The 20,760-nt window shown below is 40.2% G+C and overlaps 1 protein-coding gene across 7 annotated transcripts in view; it reads left to right on the top strand.

The window, feature by feature from the left end:
* Positions 1-20,035, top strand: part of LOC144498684 (ataxin-7-like protein 1) — a 243,914-nt gene extending 223,879 nt beyond the window's left edge. For all 7 annotated transcript variants that reach the window (XM_078220169.1, XM_078220168.1, XM_078220166.1 and 4 more), the window contains 2 exons: positions 13,697-13,774; positions 17,520-20,035. In XM_078220169.1, the coding sequence (XP_078076295.1) occupies positions 13,697-13,774; positions 17,520-17,537 (96 nt within the window). In that variant the 3' untranslated portion in view covers positions 17,538-20,035. The remainder of the gene's footprint in view (positions 1-13,696; positions 13,775-17,519) is intronic.
* The last annotated feature ends 725 nt before the right edge of the window (positions 20,036-20,760 follow it).

Here is a 20,760-nt window from a genome sequence, read left to right as displayed (position 1 = left end):
TGGACTTTGTGGACCAGATTGTGAGCTAGAGTTTGGACACCCATGATATAATGCAACCCCTGTCTTCATTTTCACAATTGTTACTGTTGAGACAGATCGGTGAGCTTTTTGTATATTTTTTATAAAAATAGAGAAGGAATCTATGGCCTGTTTGAATTTCTTGGGGCATTTGATTTAAAGTCGACCCTCTCTTTGGCAATAACTTCTTTTAAGACACTTTTCAGATACTCCCAGTTACGTAACTGATAGTGAGCCCTGTAAAATAGATTAACCTCAAATAATATTTTTTAAAAGGCTTGCATTTTATATAGCGCTTTTTACAACCACCAGACCTTTCAAAGCACTCTACAACCAGTGAAGTACTTTTGAAGTGGCTGTCATTGTTGGCAGCCAATTTGCGCACAGCAAGCTCCCACAACAGCAATGCAATAATGACCAGATAATCTGTCTTTTCATTAATGTTAGTTGAGGGATATATATTGACCATGTCATTAAGGAGAACCACCTTTCTGGTAGTCACCTCCTGTACTAATAAATCCTTCCTACCTTCTACCCTTTCCTCCCTACCTTCTATCCTTTCCTTCCACAAACTCCTGTTGGTGACAAATTAAATTCAAGAGGTCAGTGTGTTAATAGAATTCAGGAGCTCAGTGTGTTGGAATCGTAGACCTGAACCTGATTTGGATCCTTTGGTTGGTGCACTTTTACATCATTTACTGCATACTAGAGGAGTTATGCAGTTCACTGCAAAAATTGGCACAGATAGTTGTAAAAATATAATGTTCAGCTTGTAATCAAACTAACTGGTAAAGTTGCAAGACTAACAGACAGTTCCCTACTCTTGCCCATGTGATGTCAGTGGAATGTTTCCACTGGCAACAGAAAATATTTATCCTGGTTCTAGAGAGAACTCTAGAAGAACAAGTTTTGGATTATGAATGTGGAAATATAAATGAATGATTATATTTAATTGAAATTATTACCCATAATTAGATGCTCTTCAAAAATGTAATTTACTTTAAATTTAACTTATAAATACGAATAATTGAAAAATCTAATTTCCATTGTACTAATTTCTATAATACTGTGAGCCAGTTCTCTGGTTTTCATTGAGTTTCAGTAAAGCTACAGGGTTCATACTCCTATGGAGTAGGATCCTTGTGTTGTAATTAGCTTTTCTTTATGATAAATACTAATTGCTGATGCAGCCTCAGTTTTATTGTATGTGTGCTGAGAGTGTAACACTCGCATGCATATTAGCTTGAAATCACTGCCTGTTGGTACTGTTTCTGAATCCAACAGAATGATACAGTACAGAAGAAATCCAGTATTAACTGAGTACTCTGCATCACTCTTTGCAAAGAAGGAAGACGCTGCCCAAGTCATGATGAATGAGGATGGAGGAGCTAAAAACTGAGAAAGGGGAAGTATTGGGGAAGTGGGCAGCACGGTGGCACAGAGACCACAGGGCCTCTCAGCACCAGGAACCCGGGTTCGATTCCCGGCATAGTCACTGTCTGTGTGGAGTTTGCACGTTTTCCCCTTGTCTGCGTGGGTTTCCTCCGGGTTTCCTCCCACAGCCTGAAAGACGTGCTGGTTAGGTGCATTGACCCAAACAGGTGCCAGAGTGTGGCGACTAGGGGAATTTCACAGTAACTTCATTGCAGTGTTAATGTAAACCGTACTTGTGACTAATGAATAAACTTTACTTTGGATAAGCTGGCTGTGCTTAAAGGTTGATAAGCCACCAGCACCAGATGAGCTGCATTCGAGGAACCTGAGGGAGGAAATCACAGAGCCCACTAGCCATAAACTTCCAGTCCTCCTTCGATATAGTGGTGGAGCCAGAGGACTGGAGAATTGCAAGAAAATGTTCCAAAAAGGATAAGTGCAGCAATTGCAGGCCTGTCAGTTTGATCTTGGTAGCAGGGAAACTATTGGAAACAGTAATTTGAGCTAACACTAAAGGTCACTTGGACAAATGTAGGTTCAGTAAGCCAGTCAGAATTTGTTAAGGGCAAATCGTGTTTTAGCTAATTGCTTGAATTTTTGGATGAGATAACAAGAGAGGACTGATGAAGGTTGAAATGGTCTCCATGGACCTCCAAAAGGCATTTGAAGAAAAGTATTTTCACCGAGAGGGTGGTTGGAGTCTGGAAGAACTTCCTGAGAGGGTAGTTCGATCTAGGTACTCGATAGGGAATTGGATTGCTATCTGAAAAGAGACAATGTGCGCGGTTTTGGGATAAAGACTGGGACCAGGTAGAATGCTCTTTCAGAAAGCCGGTGCAGGCTCCACAGACTGAATGGCCACCGGCACTGTAAGGATTCTATGATGAAATGTCACATAACGGGCTTGTCAGCAAAGTTAGAGCCCATGGAATAAAAGGGACAATAGCAGCATTGATACAAAATTGGTTGAGTGACAATTGATTGAGTGACAGGAAAAAGTAGAATTGAATGGTTCTTTTTTGGACTGGTGGAAGGTATAGAGTGGGATTCCCCAGGGGTCAGTGTTAGGATATATATCACTGATCTAACTTGGGTGTGTAGTGCACAATTTCAAAAATGACGGATAACGCAAAATGGGAAGTATTTTGAACTGTGAGGGGGATAGTGATAGATGTCAAGAGGACATGGATAGATTGGTATAATGAGCAGACATGTGGCAGATCGGTGGCACAGTGGTTAGCACTGAAGGTTTGAGCAAATATTTAATTTGCTTTCCCCATTCTTACAGACAGTGCATTCCAGATCACAACAACCCTTAGTACCTAACTTTAGCAAAGTACCTTGTATCTGTGTCCTCTGGTTCACAACCTTTCTGCTCCTAGAAACAGTTTGTTCTTATTTACTCAACTAAAAATTCATGATTTTGAAGACTTCCATCAACCTGGCCTGGTCCCTCCACACTGATGCTATAGTTAAGAAAGCCCACCAATGCCTCTAATTTCTCAGGAGGCTAAGGACATTCGGTATGTCTGCTACGACTCTCACTAACTTTCGCAGATGCACCATAGAAAGTATCCTTTCTGGGTGTATCACAGCTTGGTATGGCTTCTGCTCTGACCAAGGCCGCAAGAAACTACAAAGGGGTGGGACCAAAGCCCAATCCATCACGCAAACCACCCTCCCATCCATTGACTCCGTCTACACTTCCCACTGCCTCTGAAAAACAGCCAGCATAATCAAGGACCCCATACACACCCCAGACATACTCTCTTCCACCTTCTTCCATCAGGAAAAAAATAGAAAAGCATGCTGCCATCAGACTTTCGAATGGACCTACCTAAGTTGATCTTTCTCTACACCCTAGCTATGATTCTAACACTACATTCTGCACCTTCTCCTTTCCTTCTCTATGTACAGTATGCTTTGTCTGTATAGCGCAAGAAACAATACTTTTCACTGTATACCAATACATGTGACAATAAATCAAATCAGATCAATTATTTTAACTTCTTGTGCTCTGAGAACAATCTTCTTCAGCCTCTACACATGGCTGAAATGTGTCATCAGATGTCAGTTATTTTGTACACAGCAGCTTAAAACTAACAAGGTATTACGCAAAATAAGATCAACATCGATATTGTAAATAATGTAACATAACTGGAATCCCAGTAATCCTTTGAGATTTTTATTTGTTGTACTGTGCTGTTTATCTTGTGTTACTTAGGCAGCATTTCACCAATATTTATTTTTTTTAAACTGTGCTTTTATTTAGTAATTGTGCAAAATACACTAGTGTAGAATGAACAAACATGACAGTAACAGAAATCCTCCATTGGTCAAGCAGTATGTTCGCTTCAAAAACAATTGGAAGCACTTCACTGTCTTAACCTTGAAAACAACCTTTTAAATAATAAAGCAATTAAAGTGAGGTGTTTCCACAGTAACAAATTCATTTAGCATCATAGAATCCCTTCAGTGCAGAAGGAGGCCATTCGGCCCATCGAGTCTGCACCGACCACAATTCCACCCAGGCCCTATTCCCGTAACCTCACGTATTTACCCTGCTAATCCCCCTGACACTAGGGTCAATTTAGCATGGCCAATCAACCTAACCTGCACATCTTTGGACTGTGGGAGGAAACCGGAGCACCCGGAGGAAACCCATGATTTACTTCAATTGCCGTTTGAAATGAGCTTGAGTTCTGTCTCCTGTCCCCCACTTGCTAATTATAGTAATGGGGAGTATATTTCCATTTATTTAAATTCCTGCTTTCTCATGCCTTTTTGGATAAAGGCAGTTCCATATCATCTACTAATGCAAGGGTGGCCTTAATCCTATTCCAACAATAAGTGACTGTATTTTCACAGTGGCTTTGGCAGAATGGTAATTCTAAGCTTTGGCTTGTTAATGTTCGTTGTGATGTCCCATTCTGCCCCCTTCTAAATCTTAGAGCCACACTGACTGGAGAGATGGTGAATTAAAGGCCTGGGTTTCTCTTGAAGGAGGGAAGGGGAAATTAGACTGGTTATTCCAGCACATCAGTGTGGTCAGCCAAAGCGAGCCATCAGCAGAGCTTTGCAAGCAGGCTGACACCCTGACTACTTTGCAGCAGAGGCATAAGTCCATTTGAACCGAAAAACACCGAGATATATTACTTGATTATAATAATGAAGCAAGTGCATTTTCTCTTCCTTCTGGTATTTGCCTGCAAGTTTTAAATAAGTACTTGAAGTGGCCTGTCTGCTATCACTTCCTGTGGCTTGTCACTGTGGGTAAGATTACCATGACTTTCAAGCAACATTTTTATTCAGATTTTAAAATATGAGAGTATCAGTTTAGCAATAGAAATTACTCCTTGTATTTTCTATCCTGCACCTTACTTTGATTTGTTACACCCTATATAAAATACACCAACATGAACTACTTTCAGTTCTTGTCTTTATTGCCAGAATTCATCTGAGTTGAGCATAAAGTACTATATGCAGAAATATCTTGTGGAATATGGACTTGGGTTCAAATGTTCTATAAAAGAACGTCCAATTCCTGGCTTGGGTCACACTCTGTGTGGAGTTTGAACATTCTCCCCATGTCTGCGTGGGTTTCCTCCGAATGCTCCGGTTTCCTCCCACAGTCCAAAGATGTGCAGGTTAGGTAGATTGAACATGCTAAATTGCCCCTTAGTGTCAAGGGGACTAGCTAGCGTAAATGCATGGGGTTATGGGAATAGGACCTGGGTGGGATTGTGGTCGGTGCAGACTCGATGGGCTGAATGGCCTCGTTCTGCACTGTCGGATTCTATGATTCTGACTTAAGAAATAGGAGCTGGAGTAGGCCATTTGGCCTTTGAGCCAGTTGCACCATTCAATAAGATTATAACTAATCTGATTGTAGCCTCAACTCCACTTCCCTGCCTGTCCCCCATATCCCTTGACTTAAAATCTAACTAACTCAGCCTTGAATATATTCAATCACCCAGTCTCCACTGCCCTTTGTGGAAGAGAATTCCAAAGATTAATGAGAGAAGAAATTCCTCTTCATCTCGGTTTTAAATAGAAGACCCCTTCTGAAGGTGTCCCCCCCAGTACTAGATTCTCCCATGAGGGTAAACATTCTCTCCACATCGACTCTGTCAAGCACCCTCAGAATCTTTTGTTTCAACCGGATCGCAGCTTGTTCTTTTAAACTTCAATGCATATAGGCCCAAACTGCCCAGCCTTGCAGCTGCCCCATGACAAACACCGATGAGCACCTCTGGGAAAGGTGGTGAATGTTCATGTTTTTTATTTTCCTTCTCTATCTGTTTCTTGGGACAAGAGGCTGGATTAAAAGTCAAGGTGAGAGAGCAGTATTGTGCATTGGATAATTTGGAATTTTCCCATCAGACTTGCTCTATAGTAATATGAATGTTTGTAAGTCAGAAGGTTTTGCATTCCAGACCACTCCAGAAACCTCAGTGTATAATTCAGGTCGATATATCAGAACACTGCTGAAGGAGTACTGCCCTTCCCATTGGGGTACTTTAAAGAAGAGCAGGAACGTTCTCCACTGTATTCCAGTGAATATTTGCCCCTTAACCAACATCAGTGAACATATAACCTGCTCCTTATCACATTTCTCTCTTACTGCATGTACATTTTCTACATTGGGCGGCACAGTGGTTAGCACTGCTGCCTCACAACGCCAGGGACCCAGGTTCAATTCTGGCCTTGGGTCATTGTCTGTATGGAATTTGCACATTCTCCCCGTGTCTGCATGTATTTCCTCCGGGTGCTCTGGTTTCCTCCCACACTCCAAAGATGTGCAAGTTAGGTTGATTTGCCAAGATAAAGTGTCAGGGAGATTAGCAGGGTAAATACATGGGGTTATGGGGATAGGGCCTTGGTGGATTGTTGTCCGTGCAGGCTTAATGGGCCGAATGGTCTCTTCCTGCACTGAAGGGATTCTGTGAATCTGCGATTATTACAAAGACTACAGTTTGAAAATACCTAATTAGCTGTAAACCAGTTTCGGACATCGAGGTTGTGAAATAACCAGCAGAAAAGTAATTTTTTTTTCCAGTGGAATTTCTTATATAGTCAGGGCAAGTGCAGTTCCTGATCTCCTGTTCTTCCCGATAAACTGACTATAGCTTTGGGAGGCAACTATTGTTTGATTTAGTTATCCCTCAGGGAAGGAAAGTTTTGACACCAAACCATAGCCTGGCTTTTGAGTGGGATGACTTAAGAGCTCAGAGTGTAAACGGAACAAGTGATTGATATTAACAGAGCCAAAATATCAATCACTTGCTCTTTTAGGCAGTGCACTCTGAGCTCGCCATTTTCCATTCAAAATAGCAAGTGAAAAGAGTTTGTCATTTGATGTGGGAATAAGGAAAGCCCCAGCTGAACCCTCTTTATCTTTGCATGAAACCTCTTGGCTAAGTTCTGACATCTAGTCTGTTCAGGTAATTATGATGTTTCTGTAAGCTTTTATTTTTATTCTGAGGTAAAGTACACAGATTCAAGAGAAAAATCTGGAAAACACTTTCTCCTTCAAAACCTCCTTACCCAACATGAGATTTGCATCTGGTCTGTCACGACTAAATGCCAACAACCTTAAAACCTAAAAAGCTTCAGACGGTTATGATAAAAATAGAACGTTGGATTTACCACTGCTCATATTAACATTGTAATTACAATTCTGTATGCAATTGAAATTTCCATTACCCTGTACACATGATTTATTTAAGAACTGGGGTTTGTGAACTATAGTTCAATATTTGTTGCTCCAAATGCCAAGTACCTGTGTAACTTTAAATTAAAATATTTAATTATATGCATTTGCATGGCGTGGCACAGTGGTAGGCACTGCTGCCTCACAGCGCCAGGGACCCGGGTTCGATTCCTGGCTTGGGTCACTGTATGTGTGGAGTTTGCACGTTCTCCCTGTGTCTGCGTGGGTTTCCTCCAGGTGCTCCGGTTTCCTCCCACAGTCCAAAGATGTGCAGGTTAGGTGAATTGGCCATGCTAAATTGCCCCTTAGTGTTAGGGGGACTAGCTAGGATAAATGCATGGGGTTATGGGGATAGGGCTTGGGTGGGATTGTGGTCAGTGCAGACTCGATAGGCCAAATGGCCTGCTGCACTGTATGATTCTATGATTTTTAAAGACCCACAGATACATTGTTCATATTATCTAATAATTTACAGCGTTAACTTCACCATCTTTTAATTTATTTAGTCAAATTTACATTAGAAATATTAGATGGTATTTAATTCTCTTTGCCTGACAATAAGTAACTCTGATAGGGGACAATGAAAAGAGATGAAATTGGTTCTTGAATATACTGATCCAAAAAGTTACTTGTGATCAAAGAATGGTAGCTACTTTGATCCGGCAGTTATAAAGATTAGATAACTGGTGTTGACTGCAACATGTAACTGAAAGGATAGCAGTTCCACCCACTAGGTCCTTTGGCATTTATCGGTATTTTGGTGATATCTCTTGTACACTTGTGTATGTATATTATGTGGACATGATGACAGGTCCAACCTAATTGATGGTGTTAAATTATGTCATAAAGCACAAAATTTAAATGGATGCTAATTGTCTAAACTTTAGGATTAGATTACAATCTCAAACTGTTTTTGGGTATGTGGTTTTAAGACGCCTGGAGTTCTTTAACCCTTTTTGTTGTTCAGGTTCTGGCTGTCAGCGTGGACACTGATGGTGTTTTTCACATTGGTTTGATTCACTGAAGAATCAACAGTTGTGACTTTGTTATTGCAAGATTATTCAAAAATAATTTGAAATAGATAACCGGGAACTCTCTGATCCACACATATAAACTATCCAAATATTATCAATCAAAATTGCTGGCACCATTTATTTATAACTATAAATAACTCCCATTCATATGGTACTGTGTGTTTTCTCCTGTATTATTGTGGCTAACTCGGACCTAAAGCAATTTGTCTCTGTTGTTCAATTTCATTAAATAGTTATTTGCAGGCAGCCCTTTATAATGCATTTAGAGATTAGGGAGCATTTTGTGAGTAAAAAGATGTGCATTTATATAGCGTTTTTCACAACCACCAAACACTTCAAGGCACTTTGCAGCCAATGCAGTACTCTTGTGTTCTCAGCACTTTCCTTTAGAGTAGTGAAGCATGGACAACTTATGCAAGACAAGAGTGCCAAATATGAAAGTACACCAGCGTATAGGGATCTTCAACATGTTTGCCTCTTGAATCAGCAGCAATTCTGTTGGCTGGGCATGTGAGCCAAATGAATGACGGCTGCACTCCTAAAGACATGCTGTATGATGAGCTTGTTATCAGCATAAGACCAAGAGAGCGCCCTACCTGCAAGCGACACATCAAGTTGACTGGGAATGGAGTCGATGCAAGGATGTCTTTGCTGCTGACCAGAATGCCTGGAGACAAGCAGTCAGGAAGGTAATGGAAAAAGCAGAGGGAAAAAAAGAAATGATAAGATGGCAAAACAAAAGCCCGGCAGAAGGAAAAAGCATCAGTTTACCTCAGCTAACTGTATTTATTTGTGCCGGCTGCAGATGGAATTGCCGCTCATAAATCTGCCTCTACAGCCACAACAGATTATGCTCAATCCAGAAGCGACATGTACCCGGGGGCAGTCCATCATCTCCCGAGATGAACAGGTGTCATTCATTCACTGTTGTTTTGTAGGAAATGCAGCAGCCAATTTGCACATAGCAAATTCACACAAATAACAATGCGATAATGACCAGATAATCTGTTTTTAGTGATGTTGATTGAGGGATAAATATTGGCCAGCACACCAGGGATAACTTCACTGCTCATCTTCAAAATAGTGCCAAGGGATCTTTTACGTCCTCCTAAGCAGACAGATGGACCTCGGACCGAAAGATGGCATCTCCAACACTGGAATGTCAGCCTTGAAGTTTGCAATCAAGCCCTGAATTGCGACTTGAACTTAGACCTTGTAATTCAGAGGTAAATGTTGTTACCAATTGAGCTACGCTGACACTGAATATTGTGATCAGTTTCACAACACAAACATGATGTTGTATGGCACTTTGTTCAATTACTTACATAAATGGGATGTTTTGGAGAGAATAAGGCATTTTGATGACATTAAGACAACTTCTAAAACTTGTGTGCTGAATGCTTTCAAGAGGTAGAGTGCATTGTCAGCCTCCAGGTTCGGAGGCAATCCATTTGACATCTTAAAACAATTGAGAATTTTATCGGAGTGACTTTAGCCTCAAGAGTTTGAGCAACAGATGTTACAATGGTGAATATATGTGGTTTTAGTGATGACATGGATATATCATCAGCAGTTTTTCTCAGGATTTTGAGTGTGGCAGCTGGGTTACAAACAGTCTGGTTCAGCATCATCCAGTTATTAAGGAATGGAGTTGGTGAGTCATGTACAAGGGTTTGTGGAAGGGAAGGAGGTCAATGACTTTGGTCATCCCAATATTTAGGTTGACAAAAAATTCTGCTAATCCGGAATTGGCAGTCTGGCAACTTTGAATCAATGAAGATGTTAGTGAAATAGATCTGGTTGGTGGAAACTGATACTGTTTTTGCATAATGCACTGAGAAGCAGCATGCAGAACTTAACCTATTATACTATTAATTATTTTCTTAATTGATATATATGTATTTTCAGTAACATACATTCATCCCTGTATCTGTTCTTTTTCCTACATCTAAAATTCTGCAAGAACGTAAAAGAACGTGTATACTGGGAAAAGATCATTCAGCTCAGGAAGCTTGTTTCTTCCACTGACCTTGTAAAATTTCCCCTATCATGAGTCCAACCCAGTTGATTTACTCTCCTGCAGAAGTGCTAAATGAAGATTAAAATCTCCAAGAAGATAAGGCTCTGCAATATTTTTCTGGCCCCTGAAGCTAATCTCGCAAAATGTCAGGATGTTTATCTCATATTGTAGCCTACATTACTCAATCCTGACCAATCACAATACATAAATACCGTTTTAAATGCACCAAAAAAATGCAAGTTGTTGTTTCATAGGATCCATTCTGTTGCATAGAACATGAGGTTGTCCATTTACATTCAGTCTTAAATTCTGCAATCCTATTTTTAACTATGAATGAACCTTTCTTTATTTAGAACATTACTCCATTTGTCTACTATGTTACTAGGCTTGCTTAAGCATTGTTAATACTATTCTTGTATCCTTGCACTCTGCAGTTGCAGTCTCAGTTAAATAAGGTACTCATTCCCACCTTATTCCGGGTCTCACTCGGGTCTGCTCAGAAATCAATTTACTGCTACCAGGATTGCTGATGTAAGATTGCAGTGCTCTGGAAAAAGAACCATTTTGTACCTAGATGAACTGGAAATTCACAGGACTTGTAGTGCAGTTTTACTTTACACATTCCTTATCCATTTCTAGACATTGAAAATATATCATTGCAACATTTCTTCTCCCCACCCTCAGCCCTCAACTTCAATGAAAACAGATTCAGTTTTGTGGCTTTTTCATATCTTAAGTCCAAAGTTGTTGCCCCTCTTTAAATACATTATGGGCTGTAACTTCCAAGCACATTGGCATCGAATTTGGGGGTACCCCAAAGATGCGCTGCTTTCAGAGGTTCCCAGTTAAGCATTTGCACAGCGATTTCCCAGAAATGCTCACCTGGACAATTGCTCTGCACTGGGAACCATCCAAAAACACAATTTAGATCGCAAACTTTGAATGGTTCTACAAGGGTTACACCAATAGTTACTCTGTGAACTATTGAAAGACCCAGACCGACACACACAGTATTCTTTCCCCTCCACCCCCAGCCCCTCCTGACCGTCACCTCTGACACCCTGCCTCCGAACCACCACCTCTAATTTATAACCTCAACCCTGACATCCAACTCGCACGCATGCTGCACCCTCCACACACCAACCAACCTCCAATCCCCACAACTGCCCCATCTGACCCCACTCCCTAACCAACCTCCCCACACCCTGAATGACCTCCCTCAATCCCCTGACTGCCAGCCCGCCTCCTCTGACTCCCCCTCCGACTCCCTCTGGCCCACCCTCCACTAACCTCCCAACCACCCAAATCCTACTCACATACCTTAGACACTTACCTTCTCCCTGGCCTGCCAATTTCACTGGACTCTTTAAGCTTACTTGCTTTACAGCAGCTAGTGCAGAAATTAGAGAGCCGTGGCCTCCTTGAACCCACCAGAGTTGGACCGCGCTGGGGCCTATGAGGAGTCTCTCTATGCAGGCCCCAAAGAATCTCCAATGATTCGAAGTGTCAGCGTAATTGTCGAGGGCAATTAAGTATGGTTTGTTTCTTGTAATTCCTGTGGGTCATCTCTTTCTGACACTTGTTGGAAGTTATGGCCCATTGTTTCACAAAGATTCAAAGATGCAATTTTTGAAAAGAAAGAATAACTGGGTTTATGTAACACCTTTCACCACCTTTGGATGTCCCAAGTGCAGTTAATGTAATGTAGGAAACGTATTTGTGCATTGCAAGTTCCCACAAACAACAACGAGATAAGAGTGTGATAGGAATAAAACTGGACAGCATTGACCTCGACATTGGATTCTGACACTGCAAAGTCCTCCTCATTAACAACTGGGGGCATGCGCCAAAATTGCAACAGCTCGCCCACAGATTAGTCTTTGCAGTGCTGCCACATTCCATTGTGGATGGTAGCAGAAAATTAAACAACTAACGGGGGGAGGTGGAGGCTCCCTAAATGTCCTACATGGACTGCAGGAGTTCAAGAAGGCAGCTCACAATCTCCAACAAATGTTGGTTTTGCCAGCAACACTTCCATCCCATGAATGTGTTCCAAAAAAAGACCAGAAAATCTGTTTATTAGTAATGTTGGTTGAGTGATAAATACAAGCTAGCTCTGAATAGTGCCTTTTATATCCGCCTGAAAGGGAAGATAGGGCCTCAGTTTAGCATCTGATCTGAAATGGCACCTCTGATGATGCAACGCTCACTCAATATTGTACTGAATTGACGGCCTAGATTACTTGCCCACATTTCTAAAGTGGGACTTGAACCCACAACTCTCTGATTCAGAGGTGAGTACTACCAACTGAACCATGGCTAACATGGGGATAGGTAACTTTAGTAAAGATTTGTGCAGGATTGAAATACTATTTTCCAACTTATAACTAAATATATTTAATGCATCTTAGTACTTGATACTGGGCCTCAAAAGATTAAATTGTTAGTGCAGGTTGTCTAAACTAGGGTTGTCATTTCCTTTGAGGGAATTCACCTTTGAAATCACACCTTGTATCTTAAAATTTTGAACAATAGGTGAAGCTAGTTGTTTCACACTGTTTTTATTCAAAAGCCACAAGAGTGGTGCACTCCACTTCCGGAAGCCACTATCAAGCCTAAAAGATGTTCTGTCTATCACACAAATGAGTAATGTCGTATATGAATTTTAGTGCTGGTGTAATGCCAGGTATATAGGCTGCACATCTCAACGACTGGCAGACGACATCAAACAGTACGTCCCTTCAACTGTCCACAACAGGCAAAGTAATTACCTACCCAGCCAGTCCATTCTTGCAAAACTCAAAACATAGTATTCAACATTAGACATGATTTCGCAACTGGACAGCATCTACTAAACCATCCTGATTGTGCCATGACTTACACTGATAATCAATTTAAGCACAGTAAGAAGTCTCACAACACCAGTCTGGAATATTTAATTCAATTTAATCAATTTAAGATCAGTCAAGCTTGTAATGTGGCTCATTTACGCTTGCTAGAGGCGACATACATTTACACGCAGGAACCCATTCTCTGCAAGCAAAAGGAATATGTTCAAAAATCTCACGTTTTTGAATCATCAAGGAGTTTGGAGAGCCTACGGTTTCCTGTTACTTTCTCCAAGGCAATGCCTTGGCGAATCAGAATCAATTTACTCAGCACCCTTTTCTCCTGTAGTATAATTTGTTGCGATCATTTATAATCTGGCTTTCTTACGTTTGTCCTGGTGAGTGCAAGACAAAGAGCTTTGACTCTTTTCAGCAATGTACAAATAATTATTTTGTTGAGTTATTTAACTGCAGCTAACATTGACACTTGACATTCTCTTAACAAGAAATATAAATGTTCACATTCTTGCATCTTTAATGTCTCTAGAAATTCATCTTTATTTTCAGGGTAGCAAATCTCATACTGTCACAAAGTGTAAATTTTCTTTGACTTTAATTTTTTTTTAACTTTCTAATTTTTTTCATGCAGATTGGGAAAGGTAGCAGCGTCTCTTTATCACAGTCCAGTCCTTCAACGACAACAAACCCTGTACATGGTAACAGACAAGTAGGTATCACCGTATTTACACTAGTACTAATGGCTCCACTGGACGTGCAGTATATTTTTGTGACCTTAAGATGGCAGGATTGTGTTTTTTATTGGTTTCTGAATGTAGCCCTTTAATAAAGCTCAGGTGGCTCCCAGATTTAACTTTACTCCAAAATTCCTGTCCAATAACAAAACAAACAGCACATGTTTTAACTGGTATCAAGTTGCTTGTACATCTTTATGGTAAACAGCATTGGTGCATGGAGTATATTGACATTTTAACAAATTGACAGACCAAACCGGTACTACTTTGAAAGGTAATTTTCTGCTCACTTCAAACCCCACTGGGAGAGAAAGGTACCCTTGGACACACAACTGAAAGAAAATGCTTCAAATTCCAATGTGACAGAACCTGTTTCCTCAAAAGCCAAGAAGCTGGTAGACAGCAGAGATTTCCTCAAGGGAACCCTTTAATCCCCTTAAAACTTTCTTTGACTCCCAGGAAGGGAGAAGGATTAGAACACACAGCAATAGAACTATTCAGTCCAGCCCAGTGCTGCTAAGTGTATTACTGATTTTCCACATTTTCTTACATACTGCTTGTCAGGGATTGATGGCCCCAGTAAAGCATTCTGTCGTACTTTTAAAACCCATTTATCTGGAAAAATGCTGTTTTATGCTATAACAATAAAACAGTATACGACTGCCTAAAGAACTTGGACTGCAGCATTTGCTTTGGCTGGTCTATAGTCGACAGATGAACAATTAACAGATTAGCATTTGTAATTATGAGAATATTTGTATAGACTGCAAAACTATACAAGTAAGAAAACTTCTTTGCTAGAATACATTTCCAGAAAAAATATTTGAATTAACAGCTTTTAAGTATGTACTTGTAAAAAACAAAACTCCATAATTCTGAACAACTAAGTGGATTAAACTGTAAATGAAGCTTGCAACTTTTACTCAGCTGGATCAACAGTTGGGAGAAAGCTCAGGTTGTGAGTAAGGGTATATTTAATTAATTTGATTCTTAGTATTGCACTTGATATTATGTGATTATTGAATAAACAGTGGCTGCAATCATTGGATACACTGGGCTGGATTTTCATTTGGCTGAATAAGTGGGACTGGAGGTGAGTGGGCCAGCAATTCCCCACCAACAGTTTGCTGGCATAGTCCTGTTTCCAGGCCATTTTGGAACAGCCTGAATTGGGAGAGGTGGGTGGTTAACCAATTAAGGCCACCTTAAAGTGGAGGTAGTGGTGCAGTGGTCTTGTCGCTGGACTAGTAATCCAGAGACCCAGGGTAATACTTCAGGGACTAGGTTTTGAATCCCACCATGGCAGATGGTGAAATTGAATTTATTGAATTCAATAAAAATCTGCAGTTGAAAGTCTAATGATGACCATGAAACCATTGTTGTTTGTTGCAGAAACCCATCTGATTCAGTAATGTCCTTTAGGGAAGAAAATCTGTTGTCCTTATCCTGGTCTAGCCTATATGTGACTCCAAACCCACAGCAAAGTGATTAACTCTTAAATGCCCTTGGGATGGGCAATCGGTGCTGGCCCAGTCAGTGACACCCACATAGAACATAGAACAGTACAGCACAGAACAGGCCCTTCGGCCCACGATGTTGTGCCGAGCTTTATCCGAAACCAAGATCAAGCTATCCCACTCCCTATCATCCTGGTGTGCTCCATGTGCCTATCCAATAACTATTTAAATGTTCCTAAAGTGTCTGACTCCACTATCACTGCAGGCAGTCCATTCCACACCCCAACCACTCTCTGTGTAAAGAACCTACCTCTGATATCCTTCCTGTATCTCCCACCACGAACCCTATAGTTATGCCCCCTTGTAATAGCTCCATCCACCCGAGGAAATAGTCTTTGAGCGTTCACTCTATCTATCCCCTTCATCATTTTATAAACCTCTATTAAGTCTCCCCTCAGCCTCCTCCGCTCCAGAGAGAACAGCCGTAGCTCCCTCAACCTTTCCTCATAAGACCTACCCTCCAAACCAGGCAGCATCCTGGTAAATCTCCTCTGCACTCTTTCCAGCGCTTCCACATCCTTCTTATAGTGAGGTGACCAGAACTGCACACAATATTCCAAATGTGGTCTCACCAAGGTCCTGTACAGTTGCAGCATAACCCCACGGCTCTTAAACTCCAACCCCCTGTTAATAAAAGCTAACACACTACAGGCCTTCTTCACAGCTCTATCCACTTGAGTGGCAACCTTTAGAGATCTGTGGATATGAACCCCAAGATCTCTCTGTTCCTCCACAGTCTTCAGAACCCTACCTTTGACCCTGTAATCCACATTTAGAATTAGTCCTACCAAAATGAATCACCTCACATTTATCAGGATTAAACTCCATTTGCCATTTTTCAGCCCAGCTTTGCATCCTATCTATGTCTCTTTGCAGCCTACAACAGCCCTCCACCTCATCCACTACTCCACCAATCTTGGTGTCATCAGCAAATTTACTGATCCACCCTTCAGCCCCCTCCTCCAAGTCATTAATAAAAATCACAAAGAGCAGAGGACCAAGCACTGATCCCTGCGGCACTCCGCTAGCAACCTGCCTCCAATCCGAAAATTTTCCATCCATCTCATGAATGAATGAAGAACAAGGCCCTCTGCTGACTACAACTGGAGTTTTACATCCCCACCCCTGCCCACCACTCCCAACCACCAGGCCCAAATACAATCAAGGGATGGAGGTGGCCTCAGGGCAGGAAAATGGGAGACGGTGTTCCATCCTCCAGGGAAATCCCCATCCTACCCCACATTTGCAATAACCGTAGGGCCAAATCTGGTGTCCAGTGGAATGGTTGCCCATCCACAATGACAGCCTGCCAGAAGTAGCCTCTTCGTAGTTATATATCTTATAGTGTTGGTGTCCACTCCTTTTTCCCTCTACACAGGCAGGCATCTACTTATGCCATTATAGTTGGTGTTCGTCAAGCACACATATTGAAGCACTGGGAATGGTGAGCATCATAGTCATATCCACAAGCAACTGAAGAGAGGTAGTATTATTAGAGCAGTAACATAAATATAGGAGGAAGAGAGAGAGACAAAGAAGATATTTATGACACTAATAAATTAGAAGCAGCAACTCATAAAATGAGCACATGAGTTTGTGCTAGTTTGGAAAATTGCTATTGCTTCTACAAAAAAGTGGTTTGTAGTCTTATGATTTGACTTGCAAAATCCTGTGCATGCATATTACTGAATGTAGTTTTCGTATGGATACTGTGGTTAGTGGTTTGCTGTCATAGATTGGGTGTATTCATATTTAGATAGTTGGATATCAATTATGAATGCTGCTCAATGTTCTTCTAAGGCCAAATGAATTCTCTGCCCAATCAATTTCATTTAATCTTAATTCTTGGTTTTCTTGGACCAAAATTTCCCTTTTTTTAAGGGATGAGAGAGAAAAAATTATGTGTATTGATTAAACTTGTTTCATTTGTTATTTAAGATGCTGTTGTGGGTGAAGTGGATCAAATTCTTATTTCAATATAAGCTTCTGAATTTCTAAAGAAAACAACCCTAAATTTCACCTTACAACCAGAGCCACCATCTCAAGAATATCTTGTTTAATAGTCACCTTAAATAAAATTATGATTAGATTACTTTTATTAAATCAATATTTCCATTTAAACCTTCCATTACAGTATTTAACAAACTCACTACTCTTGCTTCTTGGTTCATGCAGGTGGTTAATTCTTTTTCTCTCTTTGCAGCCAAAAGTTCATCAGTGAAAACTGATTTTATTGGGTATTAGTCCAAGTAAGAAGTTTAACAACACCAGGTTAGTCCAAGACAGTGGTTACAAGTGGCACTGGTACTCACCTTTAACTGCACAATGGACTGCATCGATAAGACGAAAACCTCTGCTCTGAAGACGTGAAGAACCCTCCCTCTCAGCCAATACCTCCTAGCGGCCTTTTCCCCCATTCTTTTAGCAATGGTGAATGAACATGTGGTGACTTACCAATCATTCCTTTGTTGTATGAAAGAAAGCCCCATTTCGCTTGTTCCCTTTGGTGGTGGTTTAGAGATGCCCAGTAACGCAATATTACAAATTCTCGAAAAGCCGGGATAATCATGATTTTCTTCCCCCCCACGCCCCACCTCCTATGAGGATAATTATAATCAGAAATGTTAATCATGATCTAAAGCAACTTGGCAAATGCGCAAAGATAAAAGTTATCAAAATCTATTTTTTACCTGGACATTTTTAATTTTTGACAATTGGAATCCAATCTGATTACAATTTGTATCCCTATAGATTTTATATAAATGATATATCCTATCATAAAATGTTGTGTTGTGACATGGCAGGTCTTGCGCAGTGTGAGGCATTGAAGGAAAATGTTGTACTAGCACTCTCACTTTAGTACTGCATTTGTAATTCCATCCCTGAAGAGACCCAGCTACCGGAAAACAAAAGATATATACATTTTTTAAATACAATCTTTCTTTGCTGATGGCAAAATTTGTTCCGTTCGTTGGCACAGGTGGAATCTTGAGAAAGTACCCTTTTTAAATTAAGCGGAGGGTAATGGAAACTTGATTGTCACCAGCTTTGTATCAGAGAAGGTTACAAAAAGGTGCAGCTTTCGAGCTTGTTAATGTCATGAGTGTAGTTGCAGAGGGACTGACGAGATAAGTAGAGAGCAAAGGTAAAGGACGTGTTAATGATGTCTTATTATTCAGTGTTAAAAGTGCACTTATTTGTGATGGATTCTTCCCAATGAGAAAAGAACAGGCAGTGATTAAAGAAAGGTGAGGGTGTTTCTGTAATAGGGATGGATTTTTATGGTTTTAATAATGGATTTTAGTTAAAAGAGAAGGACACTCTGCGAAATAAATTAAAGCTGGTGTGCAGAGACTGTTAGAATGAAGTTGCAGCACAGATGAATATTTTTCTTAAGCTAATCACCATCCACCCAGTTGAGAGATTGTTCCTTTGTTAGTGTTAATTTTCATTAATTTATGACTTGTCATTTTATTAATGCTCTAACTGACCAGGATAGGTTCAGAAATAGAATTTAGGAAAGTCAGAAATTGTGTGTTTATATATTTTTTAAATAAATTTGGATTGAACTTTTGCTATGTACATTTTGTTAGACTGAAGATTGTGTACATATCTGTTGTTATTTTTGCACAAATGTTTGTCATGGTTAGCTTAGGAGCTTATAAGTATTTTAATTTTTCTAATTTATTGTGGGTTGTTATAAAAGTACAGGGGGTGGGAAATAAATTCCCAATAATTAGAATAATTTTTTATATATATATATTAAAACAAAAGCTGAAGTCTGTCATGAATACAAGCTTTCCTTCTAAAACTGGCTGTGCTCGTCAAAAACTGCGACTGGGCAGTGAGATGCAAAAGAAGTCTGTGACTAAAGGGGACAGCTTGGTAACTATAAAACGTGTCAGTGGCTGCCCACATTGTGGGTCTTGGTATTGTATATTGTACCAGTACAAATCATGGACGCAATGCATAAGCCTGTCAGCCATAAAGAGACAGCAGATTACTGTATGCCTTCTTTTGTATTGATGTAACAATTGTATATAAAGCTGATCAAAACTTTGTAGAAAATAGTTTATACAGCATTATTATATTATTGCTGAATCTCAGTGAATTCTTGGGAAAAGAAAGTTTTTCTATTTACACCTTTTTTTTGTTACACTGTTGACCCATGGCATTTTGACAAAACTCTGTGGGTTTTGCATTGCTGGTCAGTCATGGGTGTGTTAATACTGCTGTTGCACAGACAAGAATTTGCACCTGCCTCATTGTGCTTTCCTACTGCAGATTTCAATTTAGTCCCCCATCCAATGATAATGAAAGCATGTAAAAATCATCCTGCGTGCCATACCGTAACTGTTCTCTTTCTGTAAATGGATTTAATAACATTTAATAACACTACGTATTTTCACTTTGCTTTGTGCACTTTTCTTTTCCATCTCTTCCTCCCCACCCGTCCCCATCCTACTCAGCAGTGTCATTGCATTCATTCCATGCCTCCATGCCTACCTTCAACTTTGTGGTATTGTTAACAGAATGGTATCGAGAATAGCTGTAAATAGTTAATTTGATGGCATACAGAGAAAATAAATTGAACAAACCTTGTTTCTGATTGATACTGCCATGGTTCAACACCCAGCTTGGAGATATTCTCTAGTGAGGGATGTATTTTTTTGTTTTGTTTTGTAACAGGCTTTGTAAATAAAAAATAATTTATATGTTTGTAAGAAGTACACTTTCCTGTTGTATCTTTACTTCAATTTGTAATCTTGCTTCAATTGTTCTGTTTTTGTTTAAATTTACCATCAATGTGACAAAATGTTTGTAAGCTAGCGACATATTAAGTCACAGTTTTGAGTTGATAAAAAGTCGTTCCTCTTTTCAATCAGTACAAATAGTGCCATGGAATTTAGGTGTAAAAATCAGATCTAGTCAAGTGTTTTGATACCATTTCCAGAAACTGGTCTCCGTTTCAACCTCACACCATCTCCAAGGCACAGGTGCCAAGCTTGTGATCTCAGGTATATCCGATTATATTTTTAAGCATAATTTTAGAACTTTTAAATGTTAATAAGGACAACTGTGGTCAATGTTTTAATGTGAAATCTTAATTGGAGTACTGATGCCAGTGAGCCAGGTCTAATGTACACATGAAACCACACGTGAGGCTTGTTACTTTTGACCTGGTCAAAGAGTGAAGTAGTGTTGGCAATCTAACCTGGGCCTGTCAGTTCCACGACACTGTAAGTAGGTGCTAAACAAAAACCATTATACAGTAACACCTGGGACACACTTCCGTCTTACTTGAAAAAGAAAAAGTTCCATTGCTGCTACAAGTCTTCAATCACCTCTTTTCTGATAATTCTATCAGTTACATCCCTGCATCAACTGAACCTGCTAGTTGGCTTTCTACCATTGTTTGTATCATATTTATGCTTACAGTCTTT

This window comes from Mustelus asterias, chromosome 9 (assembly GCF_964213995.1).
Source record: "Mustelus asterias chromosome 9, sMusAst1.hap1.1, whole genome shotgun sequence".
NCBI lineage: Eukaryota > Metazoa > Chordata > Chondrichthyes > Carcharhiniformes > Triakidae > Mustelus > Mustelus asterias.
Note: the sequence above shows the minus strand (reverse complement) of the source record. Positions and strands in the feature narration are given on the sequence as shown.